This window comes from Chlamydomonas reinhardtii, chromosome 6, assembly GCF_000002595.2.
Source record: "Chlamydomonas reinhardtii strain CC-503 cw92 mt+ chromosome 6, whole genome shotgun sequence".
NCBI classification, from domain to species: domain Eukaryota; kingdom Viridiplantae; phylum Chlorophyta; class Chlorophyceae; order Chlamydomonadales; family Chlamydomonadaceae; genus Chlamydomonas; species Chlamydomonas reinhardtii.
In genome coordinates this window covers 2,759,481-2,785,440 of record NC_057009.1, presented here as the reverse complement: position 1 = coordinate 2,785,440, position 25,960 = coordinate 2,759,481, and the positions used below count along the sequence as shown (strand labels likewise).

The 25,960-nt window shown below is 61.9% G+C and overlaps 5 protein-coding genes across 5 annotated transcripts; 1 reads left to right on the top strand and 4 right to left on the bottom strand.

Moving 5' to 3' along the window:
- Positions 1 to 132: 132 nt before the first annotated feature.
- Positions 133 to 4,713, bottom strand: CHLRE_06g271100v5 (uncharacterized protein). The gene is made up of 7 exons (XM_001696440.2): positions 4,248 to 4,713; positions 3,102 to 3,385; positions 2,800 to 2,923; positions 2,595 to 2,656; positions 2,221 to 2,473; positions 1,917 to 2,042; positions 133 to 1,767 (listed from the first exon to the last, which is right to left on the bottom strand). Exons 1-7 carry the CDS (start codon positions 4,428 to 4,430, stop codon positions 1,636 to 1,638), a joined length of 1,164 nt encoding a protein of 387 aa, XP_001696492.1. The 5' UTR covers positions 4,431 to 4,713; the 3' UTR covers positions 133 to 1,635.
- A 106-nt stretch (positions 4,714 to 4,819) lies between these two features.
- Positions 4,820 to 9,516, top strand: CHLRE_06g271050v5 (uncharacterized protein). Its single transcript, XM_043062942.1, has 11 exons — positions 4,820 to 5,288; positions 5,835 to 5,974; positions 6,209 to 6,328; positions 6,714 to 6,829; positions 6,990 to 7,017; positions 7,131 to 7,170; positions 7,433 to 7,524; positions 7,706 to 7,753; positions 7,897 to 7,968; positions 8,336 to 8,477; positions 8,700 to 9,516. The coding sequence occupies exons 1-11, from the start codon at positions 5,237 to 5,239 to the stop codon at positions 8,822 to 8,824; spliced, it is 975 nt and encodes a 324-aa protein (XP_042923648.1). The 5' UTR covers positions 4,820 to 5,236; the 3' UTR covers positions 8,825 to 9,516.
- An 823-nt stretch (positions 9,517 to 10,339) lies between these two features.
- On the bottom strand, positions 10,340 to 15,219 carry CHLRE_06g271000v5 (uncharacterized protein). The gene is made up of 4 exons (XM_043062941.1): positions 14,737 to 15,219; positions 13,436 to 14,205; positions 12,819 to 13,205; positions 10,340 to 12,584 (listed from the first exon to the last, which is right to left on the bottom strand). Exons 1-4 carry the CDS (start codon positions 15,085 to 15,087, stop codon positions 12,431 to 12,433), a joined length of 1,662 nt encoding a protein of 553 aa, XP_042923647.1. The 5' UTR covers positions 15,088 to 15,219; the 3' UTR covers positions 10,340 to 12,430.
- A 48-nt stretch (positions 15,220 to 15,267) lies between these two features.
- Positions 15,268 to 19,614, bottom strand: CHLRE_06g270950v5 (uncharacterized protein). Its single transcript, XM_001696442.3, has 3 exons — positions 19,163 to 19,614; positions 18,284 to 18,861; positions 15,268 to 17,919 (listed from the first exon to the last, which is right to left on the bottom strand). The coding sequence occupies exons 1-3, from the start codon at positions 19,526 to 19,528 to the stop codon at positions 17,400 to 17,402; spliced, it is 1,464 nt and encodes a 487-aa protein (XP_001696494.2). The 5' UTR covers positions 19,529 to 19,614; the 3' UTR covers positions 15,268 to 17,399.
- Positions 19,615 to 19,867: 253 nt separating this feature from the next.
- CHLRE_06g270900v5 (uncharacterized protein) lies at positions 19,868 to 25,839 on the bottom strand. The gene is made up of 10 exons (XM_043062940.1): positions 24,962 to 25,839; positions 24,618 to 24,700; positions 23,916 to 24,449; positions 23,482 to 23,556; positions 23,020 to 23,181; positions 22,116 to 22,685; positions 21,754 to 21,911; positions 20,990 to 21,417; positions 20,603 to 20,751; positions 19,868 to 20,413 (listed from the first exon to the last, which is right to left on the bottom strand). Exons 1-10 carry the CDS (start codon positions 25,710 to 25,712, stop codon positions 20,126 to 20,128), a joined length of 3,198 nt encoding a protein of 1,065 aa, XP_042923646.1. The 5' UTR covers positions 25,713 to 25,839; the 3' UTR covers positions 19,868 to 20,125.
- Positions 25,840 to 25,960: the final 121 nt, after the last annotated feature.

The following is a 25,960-nucleotide window of genomic DNA, read 5'->3' as shown; positions in this document are numbered from 1 at the left end:
GAAGGCGACTTCGTCTGCAGGAAGTTGAGGGCTGTCTACAGGACCCTACAGGACTACGCAACCCCTGCCCGCACCTCTGGCCGGTCACGCGCACAGGCCGCCTCGCCTTAATACGGTAGGGCCACTTGATTACTATTGATACTATTAACAGGTGCTTACAATCCTTGCATGGGGGAAAGCCGAGGCCGCGAATGCGCGGTCCTCGCAGTAGCTCTCAGCAACAAAGCTTGCACCACCGTTCCCTTGCACACCTAGCTAGCACGGTATTCCCCACCAGTCGGATCACAACTCCCGAGCCGATGGGATCAACACACCGTAGCCCTTTGGCGTGCACCGACCGTATCTCGCTGCATTTCTCAATTGTGCTTTCGTCACACCTCGATGTGTCATATCACGTCGTCCTCCACTTGACCGTCCTCCGAATGATGTGGGGATTCAGCCGTAGAACACGAATATCCACACGTTCAAACATACCGAACACAAACTTCGCCGCTGTATATCATGCCAAGCACCAGGCAAATGTCCCGCAGCTACCTCAGAATATACCGTATCTGGGCCGCGCATACCTCCGTACAAGAACACAGCAGTCACATACCGGTTGAAACGCCAAACTCTCCGCGTTGTAACCTAAACAGGAGCAGACCGTAGCTCACAACGGCAACCACAGCAGCCGATCACGACCAAACAAACGCTTGCAACACATAGAACCATACCCAAGGCGAACCCTGTAATAATTGACCCATTCTTGTCCACCCGTCTCAGCGGAGCTAGCCCGCGGAATGCGTGCGCGGCGCCTCTCCAGCTTGCATCGCATGCACGGCCATTCACGAGAAAATGCACAAACTATGCTTGTTGCCGTGCACACCCGTCCTATATAAAGCTACACCAAAAAAATGCCTCAAATCTGACTAGCAAGCTACATGCCACCAAGGTATCCGGGGAACCAGACCGCAATGGCGTAAGCGCCCAAGGCGCGCAGTCACTACCCTGCCTTACCTTCTCTGCTAGCTGCCCTCTCATTGCCTAAAACGAGTCCCAGAACGGTGCACGGCACGCGGGGTACACTTAAAACCAATTGTGGCGCAAAAAAGGAAAGGGGTTTGCCACGAAGAGCAAACGTCCAAGACGTCAACCAATGTGTGGGCGGACCCGCCAGGGTGCATCGAAATCACCCTAGCAATGCCTGGGATGGTGGAACAACTGAAAGTCATTGCCGAGTCAGAGCCCTTATCACCCTTGTGAGCGCACCGGCGGAACAAATGGTTATCTCAGCGCGCTCTGCCATCTAACGGTACCAATCAAGGTGCACATAGATGCAAGGCGGTGATCGTTAGTGATATCCAAGTGTGGCGCCAGGTGACCATGCTTACCATACCACACCAAACATGCATATACACTTGGCAAAGTCAAGTAAAGATATGCACTGTCGTTGCTTGCATTATATCAAGGAACACAGTACCGAAACAAAATCTGGTATGAGCAGGACACGTGCGTGCCCTGACATCGAAGGTTATGTCATCTGCACTCCAGGCGCGGTGAGCCAACAAGCACGCGCGGCACCAAGAAATGCTCAATCCACTCAGTGCAGCTAGCCACGCTGCTGCAAGCGCTGCTGCAGGCGAGCAAGCAGCACGCTCACACGACGACGTCGTTGAACCATGGGTGCACCAGCGCCTCGCTGGCGGTGATGCGCTGCCGCGGGTCGTAGCAGAGCATGCGGCGTAGCAGGTCCAGACCGACAGCGTCGTTGGCCAGCCGCGGCACCATCTGCAGGCGGGAGCGAAACGCCGGATTTGATGCGTGCTTAATCCTTCAGCGCACGAGATTCGCGCTGCTGCTGGCAAAAGGCGTGCTGGGTGCTAGAGCGATGGGCAGGGTACGGTGCGAATGCAAAGCATGGGTGCGCGTCGACTCACGTCCTCGAACCGCCGTGGCACGAAGCGCGGGAAGTTCTCCGAGTAGTAGGCCAGGCCGGACAGCTCGTGCCAGGCGTCCGGCGTAGGCGTGCCAAGCTGCTCGAACATGCGGAACAGAAGCCCGATCTGCGCAGTACACATTGGATAATCCGCGTGGTCAGTTCGTTGAAATGCCCGCTTGTATACTCACGGTCCCTGCCAGCGTCACGCACTCGCTGCTTTCCAGATCTGGCCATGACCACCCAGTGGAGGCAGCAACCGGCCAGCGCACACTGATGTTCCCCCGGTTCGGCCCACCGCCCACCTCCGAGTCAGACCTAAACAGCGGCTCGAAGTTGACCATCTCCGCCATGATGCAGCCCACGCTCCAGAGGTCCACCGCGCTGGTGTAGTGCTGCGCGCCCAGCAGCAGCTCCGGTGCACGGTAGTACAGCGTCACCACACGCTCCGTGTAGGCGCGGTCCTCGTTGGGCAGGAAGCAGCGCGCCAGGCCGAAGTCCGTGATTTTCACGTTGCCAGAGTGCACGCCCACCAGCACGTTTTGAGGTTTGAGGTCCCTATGATGAGATGGGCGTGAGGCGCGTTAGTCACGTCTTAGTACGAGGGTCTTGGGCGTGGATATAGAAGTGGCAGTGGCTAGCGACTCGATGCAGGAAGTGCACCGGGCGTGACACGCACCTGTGCATGATGCTGTTGGCGTGCGCATGGCGGATGCCCCGCAGGATCTGGAACACGATAGACTGCGCGCGGCAGTTTATCGGGGATGCACATGTCAGGAGGCCGATGAGCAACGAGCAACGAGGAGCAACGAGGGGCAAGACCTCCACAGCGCGGAGCAACCCACACCTGGACCCGCCCGCCCGAGCCGGATTGGCCGGCTCACCTTGATGCGGTTGATGTTTGACGCCTCCGCGTACGTGTCGAGGTAGTGGCGAAGATCGCAATCCAAGAACTCCAGGACGAGATGCACGTGAGTGCCGTTCACCGTCGCGATGATGTCCTTAAGCCTGCAGGCCCAGGCGTACAAGAGGAGTGAGTAGTGGCTGTGTCAGTCGCTACCAGAGAAGCAGAATGCGCCCGATGCAGTCACCAGCGGCGCGGCGTGCGTGCCACTGGCGCTCCAGCATGCGCCGGACCGCCAGTGGCATCCCAAGCGCCTCTGCAGTCTCCCGCGGTGCAACGCACCTGACGATGTTGTCATGCTGGAGCTCGCGCAGGGTACTGATCTCGCGGATCGTCGAGTCCGAAAGCCCGTTCTCAATGCTGTGTACCACCTTCTTGATGGCCAGCAGCTCATTGGTTTCCCGGTTGATGGCTTTGTGCACAACGCCATATGAGCCACTGCCCAGCTGACCGATCTTGATGTACTTGTACTTCTGAAGCGCGCCTTTGAGATTAGCCAGGTCCACTGTGGTTGTGAAGTTGTGGCCGGGATACCAGTGGAACTTGGCCAGCAGCTGCTGTAGCTCCTGTGGGCAAGGCAGTACCACGTGCAGGGAAGGCAGCAGGCTAGCTGAGCACATGGAATCTAAGGGATGCCGTTGGGCGTTACGGGACGGCGATACGGTGGTCGGGCTGGCGGGAAGGGTTCGAGGAGGAACTGGAGTGGTGCTCTAGGGCCGGACCAACCGCCCTCCTGTCGATATCTCCTGTGACGCGAATCGATTCAAGGCGTCCTGCCGCGGCGGTTTGCACCACAATGGTATGAACGTCACCCGAAACCGCGCCAATGCGGGAAGCGAGGGCAGGCGGTCGTGGCTCCGCAAAAGTGCAGAGAAAGCGCTCCAGGTGCAGGTCGAAACGTTTGCCGCACCGACCGCACCCCGGGGCGTACGCGCAAGCGCTTTGCAGACGTCCATGAGCAACTGAGCGATCTAATTCCGCGCGACTCGTTTTAGCGAGTAAACGCCGGTGCACTTCCAGTCGGCTGGCGACAGCAGCGCGCTGGCAGGCCAAGCGCTAGCGCGCAGTCTATGCCACCCCCACATTTTAACAAGACCGTGACGAAAAGGCAAAGGCACGCACATGCGGCCCCGAACCAGCAGCGCGCACTCCGACAGTGGCGATGTTCATCTGCCGCACCAGGAACCCCGCCAGCAACCAGGCCTAGGCCTGCTCCCCGGTCAACTGTGTACGCCTTGGCGAGCAAAAGAGCCTAGGTGCATGTCGCGCTGCCCTTGCCGCTTGTTTACGCGTGTGCAAGCTACGACAGCCAGCCCCAAGACAGCGACCCCCAGCCACTCCCGGTGAATGCACCATGCCGCAGCACGCTTGTGAACCAAAATGTTACTAAGCAAAACCAGCAGACGAGCGCTTCCGGCAAGTCCTCACCGTATCGAGCGGCAGCGCCCGAATAAGAGGCGCTAGCTCGCTGTTAGCCAGGTCCTTGTCAGCAGCAAGAGCCTTGAACTGCCTCAGCTTGCTCAGCAGGCGAGCGAGCGGGCCCTGGTCCTGATACCCTGACGATGTCGATGCGTCGTCCGCGGTGGCAAAGTTGCCAAAGCCAGGAGCCATAGCAGCCAGTCTTCAAAGTTCAATATTCAGTAGCACAAGGCGGATGTGAACTAGACAAACATTTTCGTGACCACTTTGGGTGCTCTGCAGATTTCGGCAGTTTAGAAAATCTGCCAAGTCTCTGAGCCACCAAGTGAAGAAGCCCTTAAGTGGGGGCAAGTGGGGGCGACTGCGGGGGTGACGTGGTGCTGCCGACAGAAAGAGCTCTCCGTGGTACCCAACACTAGTGTAAAGAACTCACGTGATACAACGTCTGTCACCAGTGTAAGTGGCCGGACAGGACTATAAGGCCGAAAGAACAGCCGGTGAGTGCACCGCATGCACCAATAACGCTTTTCCGCTGTCCCGCACAAGCCTTCTTGCTCGCTAGCTTGTGGCCTGACAATTAAACATCGACATACAGTACATACATTATCTTGCCTGGCTAACGGGCCAGGGCCTGAAACCCCTCTAGCACTCCGCAAACCCCGCAACAACCGCGCCTTTTTAATGCAACCGGCTGGACCGTCGACATTATACTACAAACATTGCTTGCCTCCTGATCAACCACACTGTATCTTGTGCTTGGACAGGCGGCTTTTAGGGCTTCCCGTGTGTCCAGCCGACATCCTAGCGCCAGTGTACACGCGACAGGGGCCCCGTCACCAAACCTGTGTGTCCTTTCCACCTAAGCAAGTTCAAGTCGAAGACCAAGGCACTTCCTACTTGCAGAGGCAGGCCAACGCGTCCACGGTTACAACCCCGCTAGGGTTGTCTGGGCACGACGGCAGTTGGTACGGAGTAGTCGTTGCCACAGGGCCGCCTACATGGCTGCCTCAGAGCCGCGGCTGCTCATTATCGACACAGACCCAGGCGTAGGTGAGCATCATCGCGAGCAAGCTGAAAGGCAAGAGGGCGCGCGGCTGGTAGGCTTTCCGAGCCAACAGGGAGTTTGCGCACTTGGGCTTGCGTGATGGTTCTGGTCAGTGTGCCGCGGGGGCATGCGGCCTGCATGTGCGGGGGGAGCATTTCGGTGATGGCTGCCGGTCGGCAATGCCATGGCTCCTGCACAACCTGCCAACTGCGACGGTGCGCAGCTAGGACAGCCGAAGGGGTAACCTAGGCCGGGGCAGCGAATGAGCTTGCGGGGAGGAACGTGAGGCCGCAGGCGCTCGGCATACACTCTCTGCCTGCACAGCCGCGGCCCCAGTCAACCACGCTGTGCCTACCCGCCAGCGCGCTTACTCCCCTCCCATGGATGGTTTAGCCTGGGCTGGTATTTACAACCCAATGATGGGGCGTATCGGTCAGGCTCAGGCATGCCGCATGCAACCCCATCCCCCCCCCCTCGTCCTCTTGGCTTAGTTGGGTTTGGAATGAACTACCCCCTTCCTTCCCCCTGCCAATCCGCTGCTTCCGACCCAGATGACGCCATGGCTATCCTCCTGGCCGCCAACAGCCCCGAGGTCCGGCTGGTGGGGCTGACCACTGTGTACGGCAACGTACCCACGGCCCTGGCCACGGCCAATGCCCTGCGGCTGCTAGAGATGGCGGGGCTGGGCCAGGTGGGGCAACTGATGTGTGGTGAGGGGCACGGAGCGTGGAGCGTGTGGAGGTGTAGGTCTGTAGCAGGTTGGAGGGCTGAAGGTCCCGGAATCTTCCTAGCAGCACAATGTGCCAAACTGCTGGGTTACGGGGTCGTGGGCGAGAAGAGGGAGGCTTGCGTGCTTAGTGCTACCGCCACGCGGTGCAGTGCGTGTGACTGCTGCCCCTGTTGCCCTCTTTCTTCCTGCGCGCAGGATGTGGTGGTGGCTCAGGGCGCGGCGCGGTCTCTCAAGGCCGGCATGGACGTGGAGCGCATCGCAGACTTCGTACACGGCGCAGACGGCTTCGGTGACATAGGCCTGCCGCCACCCAAGGTGGGGAATGGTCAGGGATGCACCCCTCGGGATCATGGTGGGGCGTGCGTGGTCGACTAAAGTGGAGAAAGCCAGGGGTCAGGGTTAAACCCCGGGAGGAATGCGGGCGGGGGGGCCGGATGGGACAGGGTAAGGGGCATGTTGGCGTAGTCCTGTAGTGTGAAGCGTATTCCCAGACCCCAGCATTCAATTTGCAATGTCAAGGCTGGTTTAAGGCCGGAGCTACTGTACCGAGGCATCGCTGGATTGCTGGCAGGCTGGTAGTGTGCTGATGCGCGATCATGGTGGGGGGTGGGCAGGGTTGGGTCTGTGCGCTGTGTGCACTGGCGCTACATGGGCCTGTGCGTGTGTAGTGTGTAGTGACGGGCCCCGCCCTCATCTGCAGGGCGCCGCCGCGGACTGCTCCGCAGCTGAGTTCATTGTGCGTACCTGCCGCCAGCACCCCGGCCGGGTGACCATCCTGGCGCTGGCGCCGCTCACGAACATCGCCCAGGCACTCATGTGAGCGGGCGAAAGACTGGTGATTGCCGGGTTGGCCGGACGGGGTGGCTTAGGTTTGCGTGGAGGGACTTGCATGTGGGAGCTCAAGGCTGTGTGGGCCCTACAGGAATCCTGCTGCGTATTGACATGACTTGCTGCTGTGTGCGCCATGCGCGCGCAGGCTTGACCCGCAGCTGGGCGACAAATGGGTGAGTACCGTACCATGAGGCCAGCGCGTGTGGTTGCCAGTCATGCCTACAGGTCCGTGCGTTGGGTCGTGGCTCTGACAAGCCGAGCTGGTATACACTTGCTCGGTGCACAGGAGTCGCTGGTGATACTGGGTGGAGCGTTCTTTGTTAACGGTGAGCCGGCGCAGCGAGTGCAGGCAACCTGGCAGCAGTGTGCTCCATGCGAGGCACCTATCTAGTGCTGCTGTCTCGTGCCACGTAACCTGTGACTCAACGGACTCTTGCACGGCACTTCTACTGACGGGTGCAAGTCTGTGCGATCAGCACTCATAACCCTAAGCCTAACGATGGAGAGTAATAGACCCCACCGAGTGAGCGCTTTTCCCTCATGTCGCTTACGCTATGCTCGACAATTTCCCACACCTTTCGCCTGCAGGCAACGTGAACCCCGCGGCTGAGGCCAACATCTTCGGAGACCCGGACGCAGCTGACCTCGTGCTTGGCAGCACATCGAACCTGAGGATACTGGTGAGTGGCTGTCGCAGCCGGCTGTGCTTCCTCTCCTGGGTTCTCTTGAAACGGTGTAAAGTGCGTCCTTCCATTGATCGGTTGTGAGTGAGATGGGTGGCGGATGCAATGAGCCGTGCTGGCTGTCCGCTAGCTGTCCGCTGGGGCAGTGAGGAACGCGGCTATGATGTGGCTGCGACAGGGGCTCGACGTAACGACGCAGTGCAAGATGAGCGGGGAAGAGCTTGAGGTGCGTGTCTTACCAGACTGCAGCAAGTCAGGCACGGCGGGTTGAAAGGGCGCAGTACTGAAATAGGACGAGGGCGCCAACCGAATCAAAGTGATTTCCAACAACCGTACACTTCAAACCCTGCCTCACGACCTACTTTGCAGGACCTGAAGGGCCGCGGAAAGTACGGCACCTTCGTCCGCGACATCTCCCAGTTCTACCTGGGATTTCATCGGGTGAGTGTTAGAGACCGCAGGGAAGGATGCACGGGGTTTCATTGGTTCAGTGTGTGTGTGCAGCTGGAGGACCTGCTGCTCGAGGAGCTTCCTGTTGGGGCTTGGCGCAGCGCACAGGCGTGGCCCTGCTGCCACCCTCACACACACGGACATGCCCGTAGTCGACAAGCATGCACAACGCACCGAAGGCCTAGCCCGGCCTGGTCCGGAACATACTCGAGATACACAGGCACACAATGAGCCCCTTCCGCCTTGTGCTTTCCTCACACACACACACACACACACACACACACACACACACACACATGCACACACGCGCGCCCGCACACACACATGCGCGCGTTTCGTTTCCTGGGAACTCGTGTAGGAGTGGCACGATGTTGACGCTATCTACCTGCACGACCCAACCGCCATGGTGGCCGTGCTGCGGCCAGAGCTGTTCAGCTGGCAGCGGGGGGCGGTGCGCGTGGCGACCGACGGCGTGACAAGGGGCCAGACAGTCATGGATGGTGAGCGCGGGAATGCGGGGGAGTGAGATGCGGGGAGGGCAGGCCAGGGGCTGCCGGGGGCTGGGGACCCTGGGCAGGCCAGCACTACTAGGGGTGTGCGAGCAGCGCCCGGCTTTCAGTCGCTTGGGACAGCAGACTCAGGCTAGCCGGGCGTATGTGGGTTCCTTGGATGCTGATTCCCGCTTGACATACCCTTTTGTGGTGCCTTGCGCGCCGCTGCAGCCAGCCCCAAGGGTTTCCATGGGGAACACGGCTGGGCGGCGCCGCGGCCTCGCGTGGAGGCGGCTCTGGGCATCAACAGTGACGCCGTGGTGGCGCTCATACGAGACAGGCTCACCGCGGCGTGAGGGCAGCGGGCGGCGCGTTCGGCAAGAAGATATCTAATGGATATAGTGCAGGAGCAAGGCCGCGAGCCGGTGCAGGACCAGGCAGGATGAATTCTTGGTGTGCGTGGAAGTGAGTGTGGTAGTTTCACGCTGCGCAAGTACATAACCCGCCCTGGAGAACCTAGATGTGTCTTTTGCCGTTAGTCCTACTACATTGAGGCCGTACACAGAGGCTGGATAGGGGTGCCCCTTGATTAGTGATCAATCCTGGGGGAAAGTTGGCTGTCGCGCGGCCGCTAGCAGCAGCGGAGAAGCGGCGCCGGCGTGCAGGTTGAGACCTGCCGGTGTCGGGTACGCGGACTTTGCTGGCGAGACAGCGTGGCAGGGTGCGTGTGCCTTGTAGTCAAGTCAGGGGAAATCTTAATAAGGGAGGAATCAGGGGAATTTTGAACTGGAAACGGGAAGGTAGCGAGGTAACGGCACTTTTTGACGTGTCTGGTTGGCCTGCTGCCTGCTGCACTAGTGCTTGATAGCTGGGCGCGACTGGGCACATATGGCGGGCGGTGCCTGTACAAACCGACCCCGGCTATGTCCGGGAGATGAGGCTAGTATCGGAACCTTCGGCCTCAGACGGAGGACGTGGCGTGGCGGCACAGCCCACTTTTCCCTTGCAAGGGAGAGCCACCTTTTCTTGTTGACGTGTCATGACGTGTGGCGTGTGATGAGACTCCTCGCCGGCCAGCACCGCGCCAGCCAGGCTGCCGTGTGCAGCGCTTCCTTGCCCATCACCTGACTCACACCAGCCTCCGTTGAACAGCTGTGCATGCCGCGCATTAGCACCATGCATGTACGCTCTACCGCCCTGTCATGCTCCTCGCAACCTCGTCCACTCAGCGAACGGTGCCCTCCCCTGGTACCGCCCCACCCACATACGCACACACACGCCCCCCCTCGCGGCCCCAACAACCCGCATACGCAGGCACGGGCCGCCACACGACCGCCACCGCCACGTGCGCCGCATGCACATTTCAGCATTCCCGCCCCCGCATGCTCACCGCAAGCATTCGCGCCCCCTGTCCTCATGCGAATTGTTACACCAACGCCCCATCACCGCCTGCCAGGAGGAGTGACTGCAGTGGTCGGCGGCGTGCAGGCACCCCAACCCTGGCGGTGAAAGAGGAGGAGCGCGCGGCAGGTCGGTGGCGGTGACGTACGGCAGTGACACTGCTGGTGATGCGGGCCAGCGAGCGTCGGGGGAGATGGAAGAGGACGCAGGCGCGAGCAGAGATGGCGGCAAGTGCTGCCGCTGGCGCTGCGCTGCAGCTGCTGTGCAGCAGGGGAGACCTCTTCGGTGGCCGATATCCTCCATACACTCCGCCACCGACATGAAGTGCCCAAACGCTTAGGGCGAAGACGGTCCCGTCCATGGATGGTGGCCTCTCCGTGCGGGTCAAGGTGCGGGTGGGGCGCGGCGCCTGGACAAGGGGGGGCTGAAGACCGCAGGTTAACGAGACCAGAAGAGGACAAGGCTGCGGGCATGTAATGATACGTGACATCGTACGCGGAGAACCACGCCCGGAGGCCTGCGTCCCGCTGGTGAAGGGTCGTGCGTCCACGGAAGCCCGGGAAGCCCCGTATCACTGACCAGGGGATGGACCGGTACATACGTGAGCTTTGCTGGCCTACATGCCGTCTCTGCATGCACCGAAAGCTCCATACAGCAGTTCTTACCATAGGGGCATTCCACGCACTTCATCAATCAAAAGCTGCATGCTCCAGTAAAGCGTGCCAAGCCAAGCCTTATTACCCTGTCCCATCGCACGACACCAACCTGCGCAGCGCCATGTGCACGCATGGGCATGGAACTTTTAGTCACCCACAAAATACGGTAGTGCACGGCATCACCGCAAGTGCCGGATCACAAGCATCCTATGAGTGTGCTGGCGCTGGCACCAGCCACGCGGGAAGGAAACCTCATCTCAAGCGAGCGATGGTTGATCACCATGTCTTCATTCCTTCCTGCACACCCGCTCCTGCGAACACACCAGTATCCCGGATCAGCAGTTGTTTCCATCATTCATACCGGCCGCCTGCACGTACATTTCATTGCTTGTGCGAAAAGGCGTCCGTTGCGTTAGTTGCGGGTGCGACAAACGCATGGCGGACGCTTGTGCAGTGCGGGACGCTGTGGCATCAGAGGTCGACTGCCACACACTGTACCGCACTCGCCCTCTTGCGCCTAATGTCATGCGGCCGGCCGCGTCGCAGCACTACCCAGCAGGTGCCGAAACAACAAAATCGAAGAACACCTTTACCCGTCGCACACATCCCCGCCATTGATATGTGCTGCCGGGGAGCCCCCAAAGCGCCACTCCCGTCACAAAGTTCCATGCCCAGAGGATGTTGCAATACCTAGCTAACACCATTCTATTTCAAACGGATGCACCAAAAGCAAGCGAAGGCCTCTTAACCACGCCACAGTCCAAGCAAAAGTTGACCGTACTAGAGCCGTACGAAAAGAGGAAGCACAATTGTAGCAGAGCATTTTGCGGCGCAGTCATGTGTAATACAGGTACAAACATACGGGACCCCGCCAGCCGCCTTGGACCTTCGGCGTCAAGGCCGGCTCCCGGTTCCATAAACATACCATTGGGTTGTGTTCATGCCGCGGTGCCCAACTCCCTCTTGGGTTGGGTGCGCCGGGGATTGCCACAAACACGCATCAACCACCACACAACAATCCTTCACTTCAATCTCCTCAACCCCGCTTCATCAATTGCAACATCCAAGCGCCCCGATAACTGCGGCGGTGTGCAAAAGCCGAGCCGTGAGCGTGGAAGCTTGAGTGCGACCGAGTACACGAACACGAGCATTGCGTGCGTGTAACCTCTAGAGGCTTGCTTGGGAACCCGTAGGTCCCTTACTCACCAGGCGAAGCTTGATGGAAGCACCCAAGCCGTGCAAACCCAATCAAACCACCTCCGTTTGAAACCAAAGTGGCAACTTTTGTCGTGTCCAGGTTCTGCACACAGGTACGGTATTAGACTTGACTCCACCTAACTCCAAACAGCTGCGGCAACGAAAAATGTGCTGGAATGGGATGCCGCACACACCGACCCACAAGTGCGCAAGGAAAGGCTCTCCCAAGCCGCCTGCACGTTGCAAAAAAATCCACCACACGCCACCACCTCCTCACCGCCCATTTACATGACCGAAAACTGGAGGCGGCGCGCTGAATTAAAGCATCCAATTGGCCCCGCGTTGTGCCGCTGTTTGGCTCCGCGCACCACATGCAAATCTCCAACCCCCGCGACTTCTATAACTCCCCGTCTTGTTGTTAAACCGTTTGGTACTTAATGCAGACTCTAGCTAACCACACACACACACACACACACACACACACACACACACACACACACACACACACACACACACACACACACACACACACACACACACACACACACACACACACACACACACACACACACACACACACCTCCGAGCGGCCCCCGGCATACACACGGATTTGACTGCACGCACAGCCGAAGCAACCCGGTGCATTATAGCGCCACCGATTGATGCACGTGCGTGTTGCCGTACACTCCAGTGGAATTACTGGTGCCGCTATTGCTGTTGCCCGTCGCCGGCCTTGCCGCTTCCGCTTCCGCTGCCGTCCCCAGTGGCGGCTTGCTGGGCTGCGGCCGCAGCCGCGTCGGCATTGGCGACCACTGCCGCCACCATCGCCAGCGCGTCGGGATAATACGGGTAGGACAGCATGCTGCGATCCGTGACAACAAGGAAGGATGGCACAGGGGGTGCGCAGGTCAGCCCAGCAGCCAGAGCGTGCACCCGCACACACACACACACACAAACACTTCCACACACACACACACACACACACACACAGCATGTCGTGGCCACTTAGGTCGCCGGCCGCCTGTATCCTGGACGGACAGCTACTGCAAAACACGCCCGCACCCACGCGAACACCTGCGCCCACGCGCGTACGCACCTGCCCCGCGCGCACTGCATGGAGGTGAACAGGTCGCTGCGCAGCAGGTCGCGCGCCAGGCCCGTGGTGTGCCCCTCCGCCGTCACGTTGGCGTGCAGCGCCGCCGCCACCTCCTCCGCCTCCAGCGTCAGCCGCTCCCGCTGCATGCTGCCCGGCGCTGCGCGTCCCTCCGCCTCCGCCAGGTGCAGGGCGCCCATGCACGACGCCAGCTGGTCGGCCAGGCTGCGCCGCTCCGCCATCACCACCTCCATGCGCTCGCGGTACAGCGTCAGCGCGGTGCGGCAGTCCGCCACCTGCGCCGGCGTCAGGCGCATGCCGCTCGCCACCAGCGTCCAGAACGAGTCGGGCGGCACCTCCTCCACGCCCGTCTCCATGTTCACTTGGCGCCTACAAGTACGGTAGTTGATGTGTTGGAGAGACAATGGTGGGTAAGCCTGGTGAGCGTTTCTGTCAGCGTGTGCATAGGATTCGTATTGCAATTTGTGCCGGCAAAGTCATCGGTGGCTGCCAAAACAGCCTGAACAATGGCCCCCACAAACAGCATGTGGAAACACGCACGTAATCATATCCCTAGCTAACACACACAAATACACATGCACACGCGCACACACACGCACATGTTGCAGACGAGCTCGGGATGCGCCAGGTCCAGCTCGTGCTCCGCCTGCCGCAGCTTGCCAAACGCCTCGTCCAACCGCTTGATGTACATCTCATTTGGCCGAGCGTCGTACACCTGCACCAGCAGCGACGCCTCGCGCACCCACACCTTCCAGATCTCCAGCCACCGCTCCTCGTCCACGCTCCGACTGTGCTGTTGCTGCTGCTGCTGCTGGTGGCGGTGCTTGCTATGCTGCTGTTGTTTGCAGGAGGCGGGGCGCGAGCGCATCCATTGTTCCAGAGTGGATGTGGTGGGGTGCAGCAGCGGGCTACAGCCGGAGTCGAGGTCGGGTTCCACGGAGGAGCGGTGTGGGCTGGCGCTGGGAGAGTCGGCGGCCAGGCGCAGCAGGCCCGGCGGCGGCGCCGTGGCGCTGGTCGTGGAGCTGCTGACAGCGCCGGCGCCACCGGAGGCTGCCTGCTGCTGATGTTGGTGTTGGAGGTGCGGGTGCTGCGACGCCTGGTGTTGCAGCGAGTGCTGCTGCTGCAGGCCGGCCGGCGAGATGCCCAGCGCGCCGCCCGCGCCGCCGCCACCCCCGACGTCGCCACTCATGCAGCAGAGGTCGTCTGAGGCGGCGGGACGCTCGGTGGCGTCGCCCGCCTGCGGCTGTGGCTGTGGCGGCGTGCTCACCATCCCGGTGCCGGTGGGAGTGGGGGTGGGGGTGCTGCTGGGCAGCGGCTGGGAGGGCTGCTTCTGAAGCTTCTGCCGTACAGGCAGCACCGCCTCAATAACCTGGCATGGGGAGGGGGGGCATGGGGGTTTAGCGCGTGGGGGCGGTCGCGAGTACAGACAGGCGCATGCGCGCAGGGCCCCGCGTGTACTACCGTACACAGGAGCAATGGGGCACGGCGGCAGCTGGTGTGCGCGGTGACAGACAACCAGGGCTGAGGACTTGAAGAAGCCTTCGCCTGTGCGTTGGTTTGTGGACTGCGGTCTTAAGCCCGCACTAGCCTTAAACGGGTTGCGCCACTGCAAATGCCCAATTTTTGAGTTGCCCACCAAACACTCCACGACCAGTCGACCACCGAAAGCAGGCGCAACGTTCCGGCTGGTCCCACGCCCTGGCTATTGGTTTTACTTGAATAGGTACGTGTTCGCCGCCCAACGTGGCCCTGATGGGCTAAGTAGGCTGCTGGGCACGTGGCTGCCAACTGCTGGCAACCGCCACGCGGCATGCCACGCATGGGGTTACGTCAGGTTACACTGCCCGTCTGGTCCCCGTCTGGTCCTTTCTCCCCGCCTTCATGTATACCCCCCGCTTACCCTCAGCCTTGCCCTCAGCCTGCTGTTTTCCGTTTCGACCACGGAGTATTCCTTCATCAGGACGTCGAGCTTCTTTTGTAGCTCTATCATCATGACTTGCTGCGGGCGCAGGCTCTTCGCCGTGCTGGCATTTGGCCGCTTGCGCCCCGAAGACATCGTGATGTCTGTGCTGGTGCTCTGTATCCCCGCTGATGCTGATTGCGCGGCCGCAGCCTTAGCTGCGTCGGCGGCCAGGCGCACAGCCAGCGGGGGAAGGCCCACATACAGGCTCGACCCCTGTGCCCCCGGCTTGACGGTTTCCCGCGGCGTCACCTTCTCCCAGTCCTCCTCCCATAGTAAAGGCTGATGCATGATACGTTCACTGCTGGGTGTCAAAATGTGTTCAGTACTGCCTTCAGCGAGAAATGTCAATTGCGTCGTTTGGAGTTAATTGCTACTTTGCGAAACAACTGTGGTGCCTTTCGGCGTGTGCGAGTCATTCGAACTATACTAAAGCTGAGTGAGTACGTGGAGGGCGAAGGCCTTGGAGCGGACCTGCGATTGGGCAGTGCGTAACACTTCGCGCAAATCTGCCGTCGGTGACACACACGATGCCGTAAACCTAGCAGCGTCCGCGCCGCTTGTCGTTGGGTTGCATAAAAATCATACGTACTTATAGAAAAGTCAAGGGGCTTGCCGCGGTGTTGCGGCGTCAGACCAGCGTGTGTTTCTACGCCCGTGGTGTGGCATTTCCCGATCCCCAGGGCCCCATCGCCAGCACCCCTCCCGATCGCGAGCCTCGCCGGCGCGCCCTGTCATGAGATGGCAGACGACTGCTTTCGCATACTGGGCTGCTTGGCGAGGCTCAAGCTCGGCGATGCAGCTTGCCGCTACAGCGGCCGCCGACACACCGCCGAAACCCATGCACAGTACGGGTGGTTCACAGGTGCCCCTGGAGTGGTCGGGCCTAAAGCTGATGTTCATCCTTTTGGCCCCGCACCGTTTCCTTCGTTTGGACGTCCGATCAGTCCAGGTGTGAGGTGTCCACCTGTCCTTCATATCTCAGGTATTGCTGTCAGTGCTGCAGGTGCTGGGCTGCTGGCGCTCTGCGCCCCAGCGTTGCGGCCTTGCTCCACCGGCAAGCGTATTAGCGTGGGGTTGCAGCCCCGCAGTACTTGCCAACTTACGACCTGCCTTACCTCGAGGGCTTGCCCTCGTGTCATTTGTCAGAGCCCGCACCCGCTGCATCACACCGCGTCACCTAGTAGCCCCAAGGGATTGGGGGTTGGGGCGCTCGAACGCATCTTGTTGTGCACACCCGCCTTAATATACGCCTACCACCTGCCTACCATACGCGTACCGCACGGTACTCGAGCACACGTGCCAGCCATGGTGTGGGTGGCCCGCGTCGCCAACTGCGGTTCTGTCTTACGATACAGAGGCACCTCGACATCGTCCTGGCCATCGGCTGCGCCGGGCACAGGCGGCAGCCCTCACCTTCTTGACGTTGCCTTCTGTAATCCAGCGCCAGCCTAGTTGTACACACATCATAGAGTTGATGCATTTCCGACCATAGTAGTTCACACCGAATTGGCACCCAACGTGCCATGTCGCCTTTCTTTCTTCCGATGATAGCTTCCGACTCTGCTCATCACGCTTGTGTCGTGAGCCGCCTCACCGGCCCTTGCTCCAGACTACTGCTGCATCACTCTGCAGCAACAGCGCACCACTTCCTTCAAAGCCTCAGCTCCACACCAAATGGAGCTGGGGCTGGAAAGGCACGCCATATTTCCATGGCACGCACAGATTAACGCTGCCATACGAACTGGCATCGCATGCATTCGGAACAAGCTGTGGCACCTTCTCTCACGAGCCCCCAGCAACGTCTTTGTAAGGGATGCACGTGAGCGCACCAAATTAGCGTTTAGTAAGAAACGTGCACACGCCATGAAGACCGTCCCAGTCCCATGCTGTCCCAGGCCAACCGCATCACACCACTTCTAGGCCATCCCTTTTCCTTTCCCCCGTCTTTCATGGACGGCTTCCCCCGAGATCTTCAGTGCTTCCTCGTATCTTGTGCAGTGACAGTGCTCTATATGTAAGAGAGATAAGCTCATAGCGTTCTAAAACTGGAGTTAGGCCATGGAAAAAGGACATCAAAACTTTATTGAGGCTTGCGGGCCCGCCCACAGGTACCGTATGCGGACCCAGCAAGACACCCACACCGCCCGCCGTTAGATCATGGTCAGCTTCATTATGTTTGGCAAAACTTGGTTGATGCACACGGCTCCCAGGGACCGTAGTGTGCGGGCCTCACAGCAAGGTCGACCACAAGATGCAAATCGAAATAGTATTCGCACCAACCTTCATGCAGTCACCCACTTCCGGCCGCCACCCACCCGTTTATGCTGCGTTGGCATTCGCCTTCACATTCCGCGCGTTTAAACAATCCAACACTCAAAACAAACAATAAGCGCGGCGCGGGATAAGCTCTCCCAAACGTGAGGATGGGTGGCGGCTTCCGGAAACCAAACATGCATGGATTAAAACGGCAACCGAAATCAACACCAAAATTAGAGCGCACATGCTGCACCATGTCAAGCAAGGAGTCACGCATGAAGAACATATCCCTATCAGCTGTGCAGGGGCCGCTGGACGCCAGCGCGGCTTCCCGTGAGCGGCACTCAGCTGTTGGCGGCGGCCTCGCCAGCTGCTGCTGCGCCGCCGCTGCCGCCGCTCTTGGAGGGCCGCTCCGAGATGTCCACCGCCGCAGTCAGCAGCGCCAGCGCATCTGGGAAGTAGGGGTAGGACAGCACGCTGATGCGGGCACACTGCATCTTGGTTAGGAGCGTGCTGTTGAGCAGGTCGCGTGCGAGCATGGTGGTGTGGCCCTCGGCGGCGACGTTCGTGTCGAGCGCCGCCGCCACCTCCTCCGCCTCCAGCGTCAGCCGCTCCCGCTGCATGCTGCCCGGCGCTGCGCGTCCCTCCGCCTCCGCCAGGTGCAGGGCGCCCATGCACGACGCCAGCTGGTCGGCCAGGCTGCGCCGCTCCGCCATCACCACCTCCATGCGCTCGCGGTACAGCGTCAGCGCGGTGCGGCAGTCCGCCACCTGCGCCGGCGTCAGGCGCATGCCGCTCGCCACCAGCGTCCAGAACGAGTCGGGCGGCACCTCCTCCACGCCCGTCTCCATGTTCACTTGGCGCCTACAAATAGTGGAATATGGTAAATTAATGGGGAAATTTTGCTGCTGGTAGAACCCATGGTGCGCTAGTGGCTTCATGTGCACACTCTTAGTCATGCACTCATGGCGGCCCAGTCAGCACCCCGCCCTGTCAGCAGCGGCTGCTAAACCCATCTGACTAATACAGGATCTTGACAGATCGTGCCGGTGCAACAGCAGCGCAGCGCGTGCCATAGACCAGGAACGTACACGAACCATTACGGCCCAGCTGGCCCAAAACACGACACGAGCGCCCGCGGTTTCGTCCAACCACGAGTCCCGCCCGCGCCCCTGCCCCCCGCAAAGCTGCCGCTAATTTGTCATCGGCCACTGTGCTCCTTACGCACATGTTGCAGATGAGCTCCGGGTGCTTAGCACAGCCGTACACCGCCGCGGCCTTAAGCCGTGCAAACGCCTCCTCCACGCGCTTCACGTACAGCTCGTTGGGCCGCGCATCGTGGGCGTTCACCAGCAACGCTGCCTCGCGGACCCAGGTCTGCCACGCCTGCTGCCACCGCGCCTCGTCCTCGACCTGCTGCTGCTGCTGCTGCTGTTGCTGCTGCTGCGCTTTGTGGTGCTGGCGCCGGGCCGAGTCGGGGGCGGCGGTGCCGCTGGTGGTGCAGGTACGGGCGGTGGCGCCTGACGACGGGGCGGCGAGAGAGGTGGCGCCGGAGTAGGAGCGGCCCAGGCTGTCAAAGCCCATACTGCTGCTGCTGATGGGGTCCTGGGCGCTGGCGGTGTCATCGGCGTCGGCGCCGGACGGGCAGGTGCTGGTGGTGAAGGAGGAGGAGGGGCTGGGCGCGGGGAGGTCGAGGAGGCCTGCCAGCGCGGGCGACTCGGGCTCTGGCGCGGTCCGGGAGCCCAGCCCAGCGGCCTGCGCGAGCCGCGCCTTGCACTCGCGAACCGGCAGCACGGCCTCGATGACCTGGCAGGGGAAAGCAACGGGGAGCGCGGCAGATACCAAGTGGTTTTGGTGCTTGCGGCGACTGCCGACGCCTCCAATATTGTCTTAATAATATTGTGCTACGACTTGCGTACAGACTTTCGACTGTTGCGTCAAGCGCCGGCCCGGTTGACGCTCGCGTGCATGCCGCGACCCCTTTCCGGAACTCGAGTGAAAGCGCGAGGCCCCGAACCCCATGACACAGCCTTCCACTGTATCTCCAGCCGCCCCGACCAACGCGCGTCGTGCGTCACAGGCAGAGCCTACTTGCGCCCGCGCTCACCCTTAGTCGGGCCTTGAGCCTGCTGTTCTCCGTCGCCACCACGTCGTGCTCCTTTATCAGGACATCCAATTGCTTCTGCAGCTCAATTATAGCTATTTGCTGCGGGCGCAAGCTCTTTGGTGCAGCCTTGCGCCTTCGCGAAGCGCCCACGGCGAACCCCATGGAGCAGGGCTCGTCCTTGGGAGATGTCGCCAGCGGCAGCGAGGTCTGCTGTGAGAGCTGCTGCACAGGCTGTGAGGCCTGCTGGTGGTACGCGGGTTGCCCCCAGTCCATGCTGACGGGCATTCCCTTCCCGTGCCCAAACAGCTCCGGCATCAAGTCTGAGTAGTCCTCAATCGGCTGGTGCATTCCACAGAAGTCATACATGGCTTCTGGAGGTCTGGCACTGCGCACACAAGGCAATTCCGTAATAACCTAAGCAGCTCGCGCACATACGCCTAGTAGCAGTGTACTTGTATCGTACGTGGCAGCGAGCAACTACACAAATCTATGTTGGGCGCTCCTTTTCCCCTGCCCAGATTCGCGCTGCTGGTACCACATGGCCGCGGGTGCCCCGGGTGTCCCAATCACCCGCATAGTACGCACAAATATGCATTTGATTTGCAACTGGTATCAGGTGCAAAGGGGCGCGCGGACGATCGATTGCGTGACGGTACCTGTTTGCTAAACAAGCGCTTTTTCTTCTCGCGCGCTCGCGGCGCCCCGAGAAGACAACTAAACACTTAGCTGGCATTATTCTGCCCAAAGACTTGAGCACCGCTTGGTCAGGACGCACCGCTAACCGCTCGGTTTCCGCGACCTCGGCAGCGCTTTTGTGTGACTGGCCGGGTGCGGGGCCTGCACTGCTTCAGCCTCCTGTCAACCGCAGCCTTACCGTACACGTTACAACCCATCCGCCGGTAGCGCAAACCCTTGCAACCAAACCACTGGCCTTATGCGCCACGGCAAATAAAAGTGTCGGCCTCAGTCACGGTCACGGCCGCCAACGTAACCGTCCGCATCATCATCACTCCAGTCCGCCCCTGCCCCCCACCGCTGCCCCTGCCCCTGCGCCTGCCCGCGGTGATGCCCCCGCCGCCCCAGTGCCGCCGCCAGAGCCAGTCCATCCAGCCCCTCCTCAATCAGCGCGCCGATGGCCGCCCGCGCCGCCTCCGCCGCCCGCCTTTCTGTGAAGGCAAACGGCAGGCGGTACGCCAACCACACGTACAGGTCGTACGTGCGGTGGAGCGCCTCCAGGCGCTTCAGCTCGGCCTGCCGTGCGTTGAAAAAGAAAGTGCCAAGGCGAGTGACGGAGTGAGGCAAAGGCGATGTGTGACACTACGCCACATCAGTCCCTCCAACCTCAAGCTCCCAAGCCATTGTCATTCTAAGAATGCATTCAGGCAAGTCCATGCCCCGCTCCCGGTTTGCACCTGGGCCAGCCGCACCCAGATGTCCCACCTCGGAGCGCGGCGGCTCGTGGGGCACTTGAGCTCGGCCCCAGGCCGGTCCCGCGATGGCGTCGACGCCCACGTGCCCACTGTCGCAGTACAACTCAGCGAAGCGCAGCAGCGCGGCAGCCACGTGCGGGTCATCCATGTCGGCAGGGGCTGTGCGGTTACGGCAGGAGGGGGCGTAGTATGTGTGTGTGTATGTACGGCAGCGAGAGAGGAGCATGGGGAGCATGGCAGTGCCAGCAAGATGTCCCCGCCGGGGTAGGGACAGGTTTAGCGGCGAGCAAGCGCCTTAGCCGTTTTAGTCATAGCCGCCTTGGGCCTGCCAGCGGCGCGCACCCGACCGTACCCACCTAAGGCACTGAACAGACAGGCATGCAGTGCTCTATCTTACCTGTGCTGAATAACAACAGCTCCTCAGCTGTCAGGCCGCCACCGCCGCTGCCGCCGCCGCGCCGCCGCGCGGCCCTGCCGCCGCCGCCATCTCCTCGGACGCTATACCCTCCCTCGCTGTCCTCTCCCACCTCCCCACGGCCACCGCCTACACTGCCGCTGCTGCTGCCGTTACTGCTGCTGCCGCTCTCCTCCCCAAGCTCATCCCCGTCCGTCTCCACATCGCTGTCCTCTGCCCCCTCATCACAGTAACCGTCACCGCTGCCATACGGATCCAAGTGCCGTAACGCCGACGCGATGCGGTACGAGCCATCATAACTGCCGTACTGGTAGGCGGGCGCCAGGCGGGCGGCGGCGGCGAAGGCCAGCATGCTGGTGGCTATGGGTCGGCCCGGGTGGCGGGCGGCGTAGGCGGCCAGTTGCTCCGAGCTGTGAGGGTTTGATGGTGGGGGTGGGGGGTGCAGGTTCTGTAGGACAGGACTGAGGAGGCATCGGCATGGCGGTTGAAGGGCTCCGACCACCATGACGACGTCATCACCGCGTCATCCCCTACCGCACCTGACTCCGTTACCCTTGCTCCCCTGCACGTCCACACGCACACGCACACACACACACGTCCTGCGCGTAATGTTTTCCTTGTGCTCTTTAACACACACACACACACACACACACACACACACACACACATACACACACAGACACACGCGCGAAGTTTCCATGTGCTTTTTATTAAAACACAAAAAAACACAGACGTACGACACGCACCTGGGCAGCAGGCAGGCTCGGGTGATGGGCTGTGGCGGCTCCGCCAGTGCGGCGTGCAGCAGCGGCAGGTCGGCGGCGTGCAGCGTGGTCACGTAGCCGGTGGGGTGGGCGGAGGAGAAGCGGCCGGCGCGGCCAGCGATCTGCCGCACCTCGGATGCCTGCCGGAGGGTGCGAGCCGGGCGGCCAGGAAGGGGCGGGGCCGCGTGCGTTGGCATGGGCGCGACAAGACGTAGCACGTGCGGCTTGTTGTGAAGGGGTCTTCCGACGTCGGCGCTGATACCTGAGTCCTGGAAACCACACATCACATCTTGACACACCACTCTGAAAGTGTACAATAGCGGCGCCGTGCCGTCGTGACTAACCTGCAGCGGGCGCACCGCCCTGCCGTCGTACTTGTGCAGCGACGAGAACACCACACGCCGGATGTTGAGGTTCAGGCCCATGCCGATTGCGTCACTAGCCACCAGGATCCGAGAGCCCCTGCCACCGCTATTGCCACCGCTACTGCCACCGCCACTGCCACCGGCACTGCCACCGCCACCGCTACTGCCACTGCCACTGGCGCTGCTGCCACCGGCAGCTGTGCTGGCGCTTGTGCCGTCGCTGTCGCTTGCGTCGCCGGCCGCGCCGCTGCGGCTGGTGCGGCTGTCGCTGCCACCATTCGCTGCCTCCGGTCCCAGCTCGTGCGAGTGCGCGTGTGGGTGCGAATGGCCCCAGCGCCCCACTCCGGACGCACAGCCGCTGCTGCCCGCGCTCCCAGCTGCGCCGCCAGCGCTGCTGCCCTCCTCCGGGCTGGCAGCGGACTCCGCCTCAGAGGCCTCTGTCCGCCTGGCAGCGCCCGGCTGCCGGCTGCCGGGCCTGGGCGGCGGCGGCGGCGCATTGAACAGCGCCGCCTGCTGCCGCCGCGCCTCGGGCGGCAGTGCGCCGTACACCTGCACAACAGTACACCGTGTGTGTGGCGCGGCAGATGAGGAGGAATCAGGCTAGCAGCGGCTGGACAAGGTTGTGTACACATCCGGATTTGCGGGCCCATCAATGACCTCCGCAGCCCCGGCCCCGCATACCGCTGAGCCCCAGACCCAAGCTCCCTGGGCACTGCCCACGCAGTGCGTGTCGATACAGCCGTTCACCATACCATACCGTACATCATACACCACGTCTGCCAATCACGCCATGAACCGAAAACCCATTCACCCAGCTCAATCCCAGCCCAGCTGCCTCTGCCTCTGCCTCCGCCCCACGCGCTCCCGGCGCCCTCGCGCTCACCAGACACGCCTCCCGCCCCGTGCGGCGCACCACCTCTCGCCGCAGGCCGTGCAGGCTGCGGCGGCTGAAGCCCACCAGGCAGTCCCCCGCCGCCGCGCCGCCCAGCCCGCCTAGCGCCTCGCCCTGAACCACTAGCGGCGACAGCCGCTTGTAGGTGCGCACCTGCTGGGCACACGGGCGGCATCTTGTCGGCATTGCAGAACCACAGCGTGTAAGGGTGGGGATGCAGTCAAGCGCAGTGCACGTGAGCAAACCGGCTTGGAGGCAAGAGCGCACGCTCGAGTCGCAACCGTGGCGGTCCAGGCGTGCTCTCACCGGGTGTAACCGCGCCACAGCCCCGCACCTTGTTGCCTGTTTGACGCCTGGTTACTGATTGGAAACCTGCCTGCCCGCCAAGGCGCCCCAACCCATTCGCCCCAAACCCACACCGCCACTGCCAGCACCACGCCGCCGCCGCCGCACCTCCAGCTCATCGCCGCACTCTGCCACGAGCGCCCGCAGCACCGGCAGCACTGCGGGGTCGCCAGCCACATGAACCTGTGCGTTGATGCAGCGAGGGGAGGAACAGCACGGCGGTAGCGGGTCTGTGCACTGGGGCAATCACCGTGCGCGCCACCACTCCGCTGGTCGTCCCAGAACCACCCCACCCGCACGCGCCCGGCCCCCGGCCACCCGCTCAACCGAGCGTGCCTTCGCATTCCAGTCACGCAGACCTCGCTTCCCTCACCCTCACTCCCGTGCCCGCTCCCCCTGCCGCCACAAACACCACACGCCCCCGATGGTTTCTTTGGGAATGAACTACAAAAACACAAACACACAGAAACAAACACACACGGTGTAATGCGCGTAATGTTTTCCTTGTGCTCTTTAACACACACACGGCCGGCCGGCCGCACCTCCCGTGCCGCCAGCCCCAGCAGTGCTCGTGTCCAGGCCCAGCCGCGCAGCCCGTCCCCCAGCATCTGGATCTCGTCCAGCACCGCCACGTCGACACCCCCGCCCTCCACGTCAGCCATCTCCACGGTGCAGGCCGTGTGCCGTACTGCTGCGGGTTCCGATGCGGCTGCTGCTGCTGCGGGTCCTGAGTCCGCCCTGGCGTCGCCGCTTGTGGGTGCGGCTCGGTGCCCTGGTCTCGGCCCTGATGCCAACCCGCCGGCTGCCCCAAACGCGGCGCCTGCTTCTTCGTCGTCCACGTACTTGGGCCCCGCGCCGCGCCCACTGGTCCCAGGCGCGGACGAGGAGGCACCGGAGGCGGCAGAGGAGGAGGAGAAAGAGGAGGAAGAGGAGGAAGAATAGGAGGAGGCCCCGGCAGCGCCCGCAGTGGCGCCCGGTGGTGGTGGTGGTGGCGCCTCGGGCGGCACCGCGGTGCGCACCTCCTGCCCCGTCACCAGGCGGCAGGGCAGCCCCTCCGCCGCCAGCCGGTCGGCAACCTGCGCGTGGTGGCATAGCCGTGAGTGCCGACTACACTTGAGAACCATACCTATTGAGTGCGAGGCTACAGAGTAAGGTAAGAACTTTAGACTTGCCAACATGACAACATAACGACACCGCTGCTGCTCTGTGTCCGCGCGCCGCCACGCGCACGTGCCCACCCGCACCTCGCAGGCCAGGAGTCGGAGCGGGCCGCAGTACAGGCCGCTCGGCGCCGCCCGCATAGCCTCCAGAGCAGCGTGCGTCTTGCCTGCGCGGGCGCGGGCGGATGGTGTGTTGGCCTTCCTGATGGCGCCAGTGCGGGTGCGCCCGCGCGTCAAGTCCATTCCATGCCGCTCCACCTGCTGCCACCGCCGTCACAATACCCGTCGCGTTCTGTCAACTCTCCCGCCCGCCACCAACACGCTGCTGCTACTGCCGCCAACACGAGCGCTGCAACTGCTGCTACTGCCGCCAACACGAGCGATGCTACTGCTGCTACTGCCGCTATTGCCGCCGCCCTGCCGCTCACCCGAGTTGGTGGGCCCCAGGTGCGCCACCACGCGCCGCCGCATGCTTCGCGCCAGGGGGTACCAGGACGCCGGCGAACGCAGGTCGGTCAGGGCCGCCTCTGCCGCGTCTGCCGCTGAAGACGAGGCTGCTGATGCGGAGGATGACGAGCAGGTGGATGAGAAGGAGCGGGAGGCGGAGGCGGAGGCGGAGGCGGGGAATGCCGCCGTCCCGGCGGAAGTTGTAGCGTTCCCTGCGCGTGCGCCGCCGGCCGCGCCCGTGCCGGCGTTCGTGCCAGTGCTGGCGCAGCGACTGTGATGCACTTGTAGGCACTGTCTGTGAGCTGCAGAGGCGGGGTTGGTGTTGTGGAGGTTTGTGGGGATGAAAGGCGCTCGACCAAGGCCGCCGCAGCTGCCTAGGCTTGTGAGCGACGCCGCCAGGCTCCCGCCGGCGTGTGTGGTGCTCTGCGCTGCTCCCACTCTGCACAACTTCCTTGCCGTAGCCTCGACAGCTCCAGAGACGCTGTCCGTTGCGGCGCCTGCCCCACTGCCTCGTGACAAAGAGCCGAGCCCGGGCAGTAGCAGCACCAGCACCGGCAGCAGCGCGTGCGTGTCGGCATCCCGAGGCCACTGCGCAGCGCAAGCGCTCGCCGGCGATGGATTGAGCGACTTTAAGTATTGTAGGAGTGCCGCAGCTCGATTCCGGCCGCGCTCGCAGGGCGCAGTCCATCCAACGAGCGCCCTGCCGACCTGCGCGCGCGCAGCTGCTTGCATTACCAAGTGTAGCGTAGTAGCGGCTAATTTTGCATTGTTTAAATGGAAGAACGGCCACGCAAGCCCTGCCGATGCGCAAATCGAGTTATGATTGCAAGGTAGGGCTTTCTCTCATAGCCGTAGGCAATACAAACTTAATTATTAGTTACAAGCAAGGTATTATGGCTTACCGCCCATCAATCGGAGCTGGGCCCTGATTCCCGCCACAGTGCCATTTCCATCATACCGTCTGTGATGCTAGCTTAGCC

Bases quoted from the DNA above. Each gene is read 5' to 3' on its own strand.
- CHLRE_06g270950v5 (XM_001696442.3), bottom strand. From the start codon at position 19,528: ATGTATGACTTCTGTGGAATGCACCAGCCGATTGAGGACTACTCAGAC. The intron at 18,862-19,162 runs GTGAGCGCGGGC...TTCCCCTGCCAG, and splicing joins GGCTCAAGGCCCGACTAAGG to GTCATCGAGGCCGTGCTGCC. The intron at 17,920-18,283 runs GTGCGTAAGGAG...CACTATTTGTAG, and splicing joins CCGGAGCTCATCTGCAACAT to GCGCCAAGTGAACATGGAGA.
- CHLRE_06g271050v5 (XM_043062942.1), top strand. From the start codon at position 5,237: ATGGCTGCCTCAGAGCCGCGGCTGCTCATTATCGACACAGACCCAGGC. The intron at 6,830-6,989 runs GTGAGCGGGCGA...ATGCGCGCGCAG, and splicing joins AACATCGCCCAGGCACTCAT to GCTTGACCCGCAGCTGGGCG. The intron at 7,969-8,335 runs GTGAGTGTTAGA...GAACTCGTGTAG, and splicing joins TCTACCTGGGATTTCATCGG to GAGTGGCACGATGTTGACGC.
- CHLRE_06g271100v5 (XM_001696440.2), bottom strand. From the start codon at position 4,430: ATGGCTCCTGGCTTTGGCAACTTTGCCACCGCGGACGACGCATCGACA. The intron at 3,386-4,247 runs GTGAGGACTTGC...CCTTGCCCACAG, and splicing joins GGGCGCTGCCGCTCGATACG to GAGCTACAGCAGCTGCTGGC. The intron at 2,043-2,220 runs GTGGGCGGTGGG...TGTACTGCGCAG, and splicing joins TGTTTAGGTCTGACTCGGAG to ATCGGGCTTCTGTTCCGCAT.
- CHLRE_06g271000v5 (XM_043062941.1), bottom strand. From the start codon at position 15,087: ATGCATCAGCCTTTACTATGGGAGGAGGACTGGGAGAAGGTGACGCCG. The intron at 13,206-13,435 runs GTGCGTGTGTGT...CCGTACTTGTAG, and splicing joins CCCGAGCTCGTCTGCAACAT to GCGCCAAGTGAACATGGAGA. The intron at 12,585-12,818 runs GTGCGTACGCGC...CACGGATCGCAG, and splicing joins ATGCAGTGCGCGCGGGGCAG to CATGCTGTCCTACCCGTATT.
- CHLRE_06g270900v5 (XM_043062940.1), bottom strand. From the start codon at position 25,712: ATGCAAGCAGCTGCGCGCGCGCAGGTCGGCAGGGCGCTCGTTGGATGG. The intron at 23,182-23,481 runs GTGCGGCGGCGG...TGTGCCCAGCAG, and splicing joins AGTGCGGCGATGAGCTGGAG to GTGCGCACCTACAAGCGGCT. The intron at 20,414-20,602 runs GTGGGACATCTG...AACGCACGGCAG, and splicing joins ACGAGCCGCCGCGCTCCGAG to GCCGAGCTGAAGCGCCTGGA.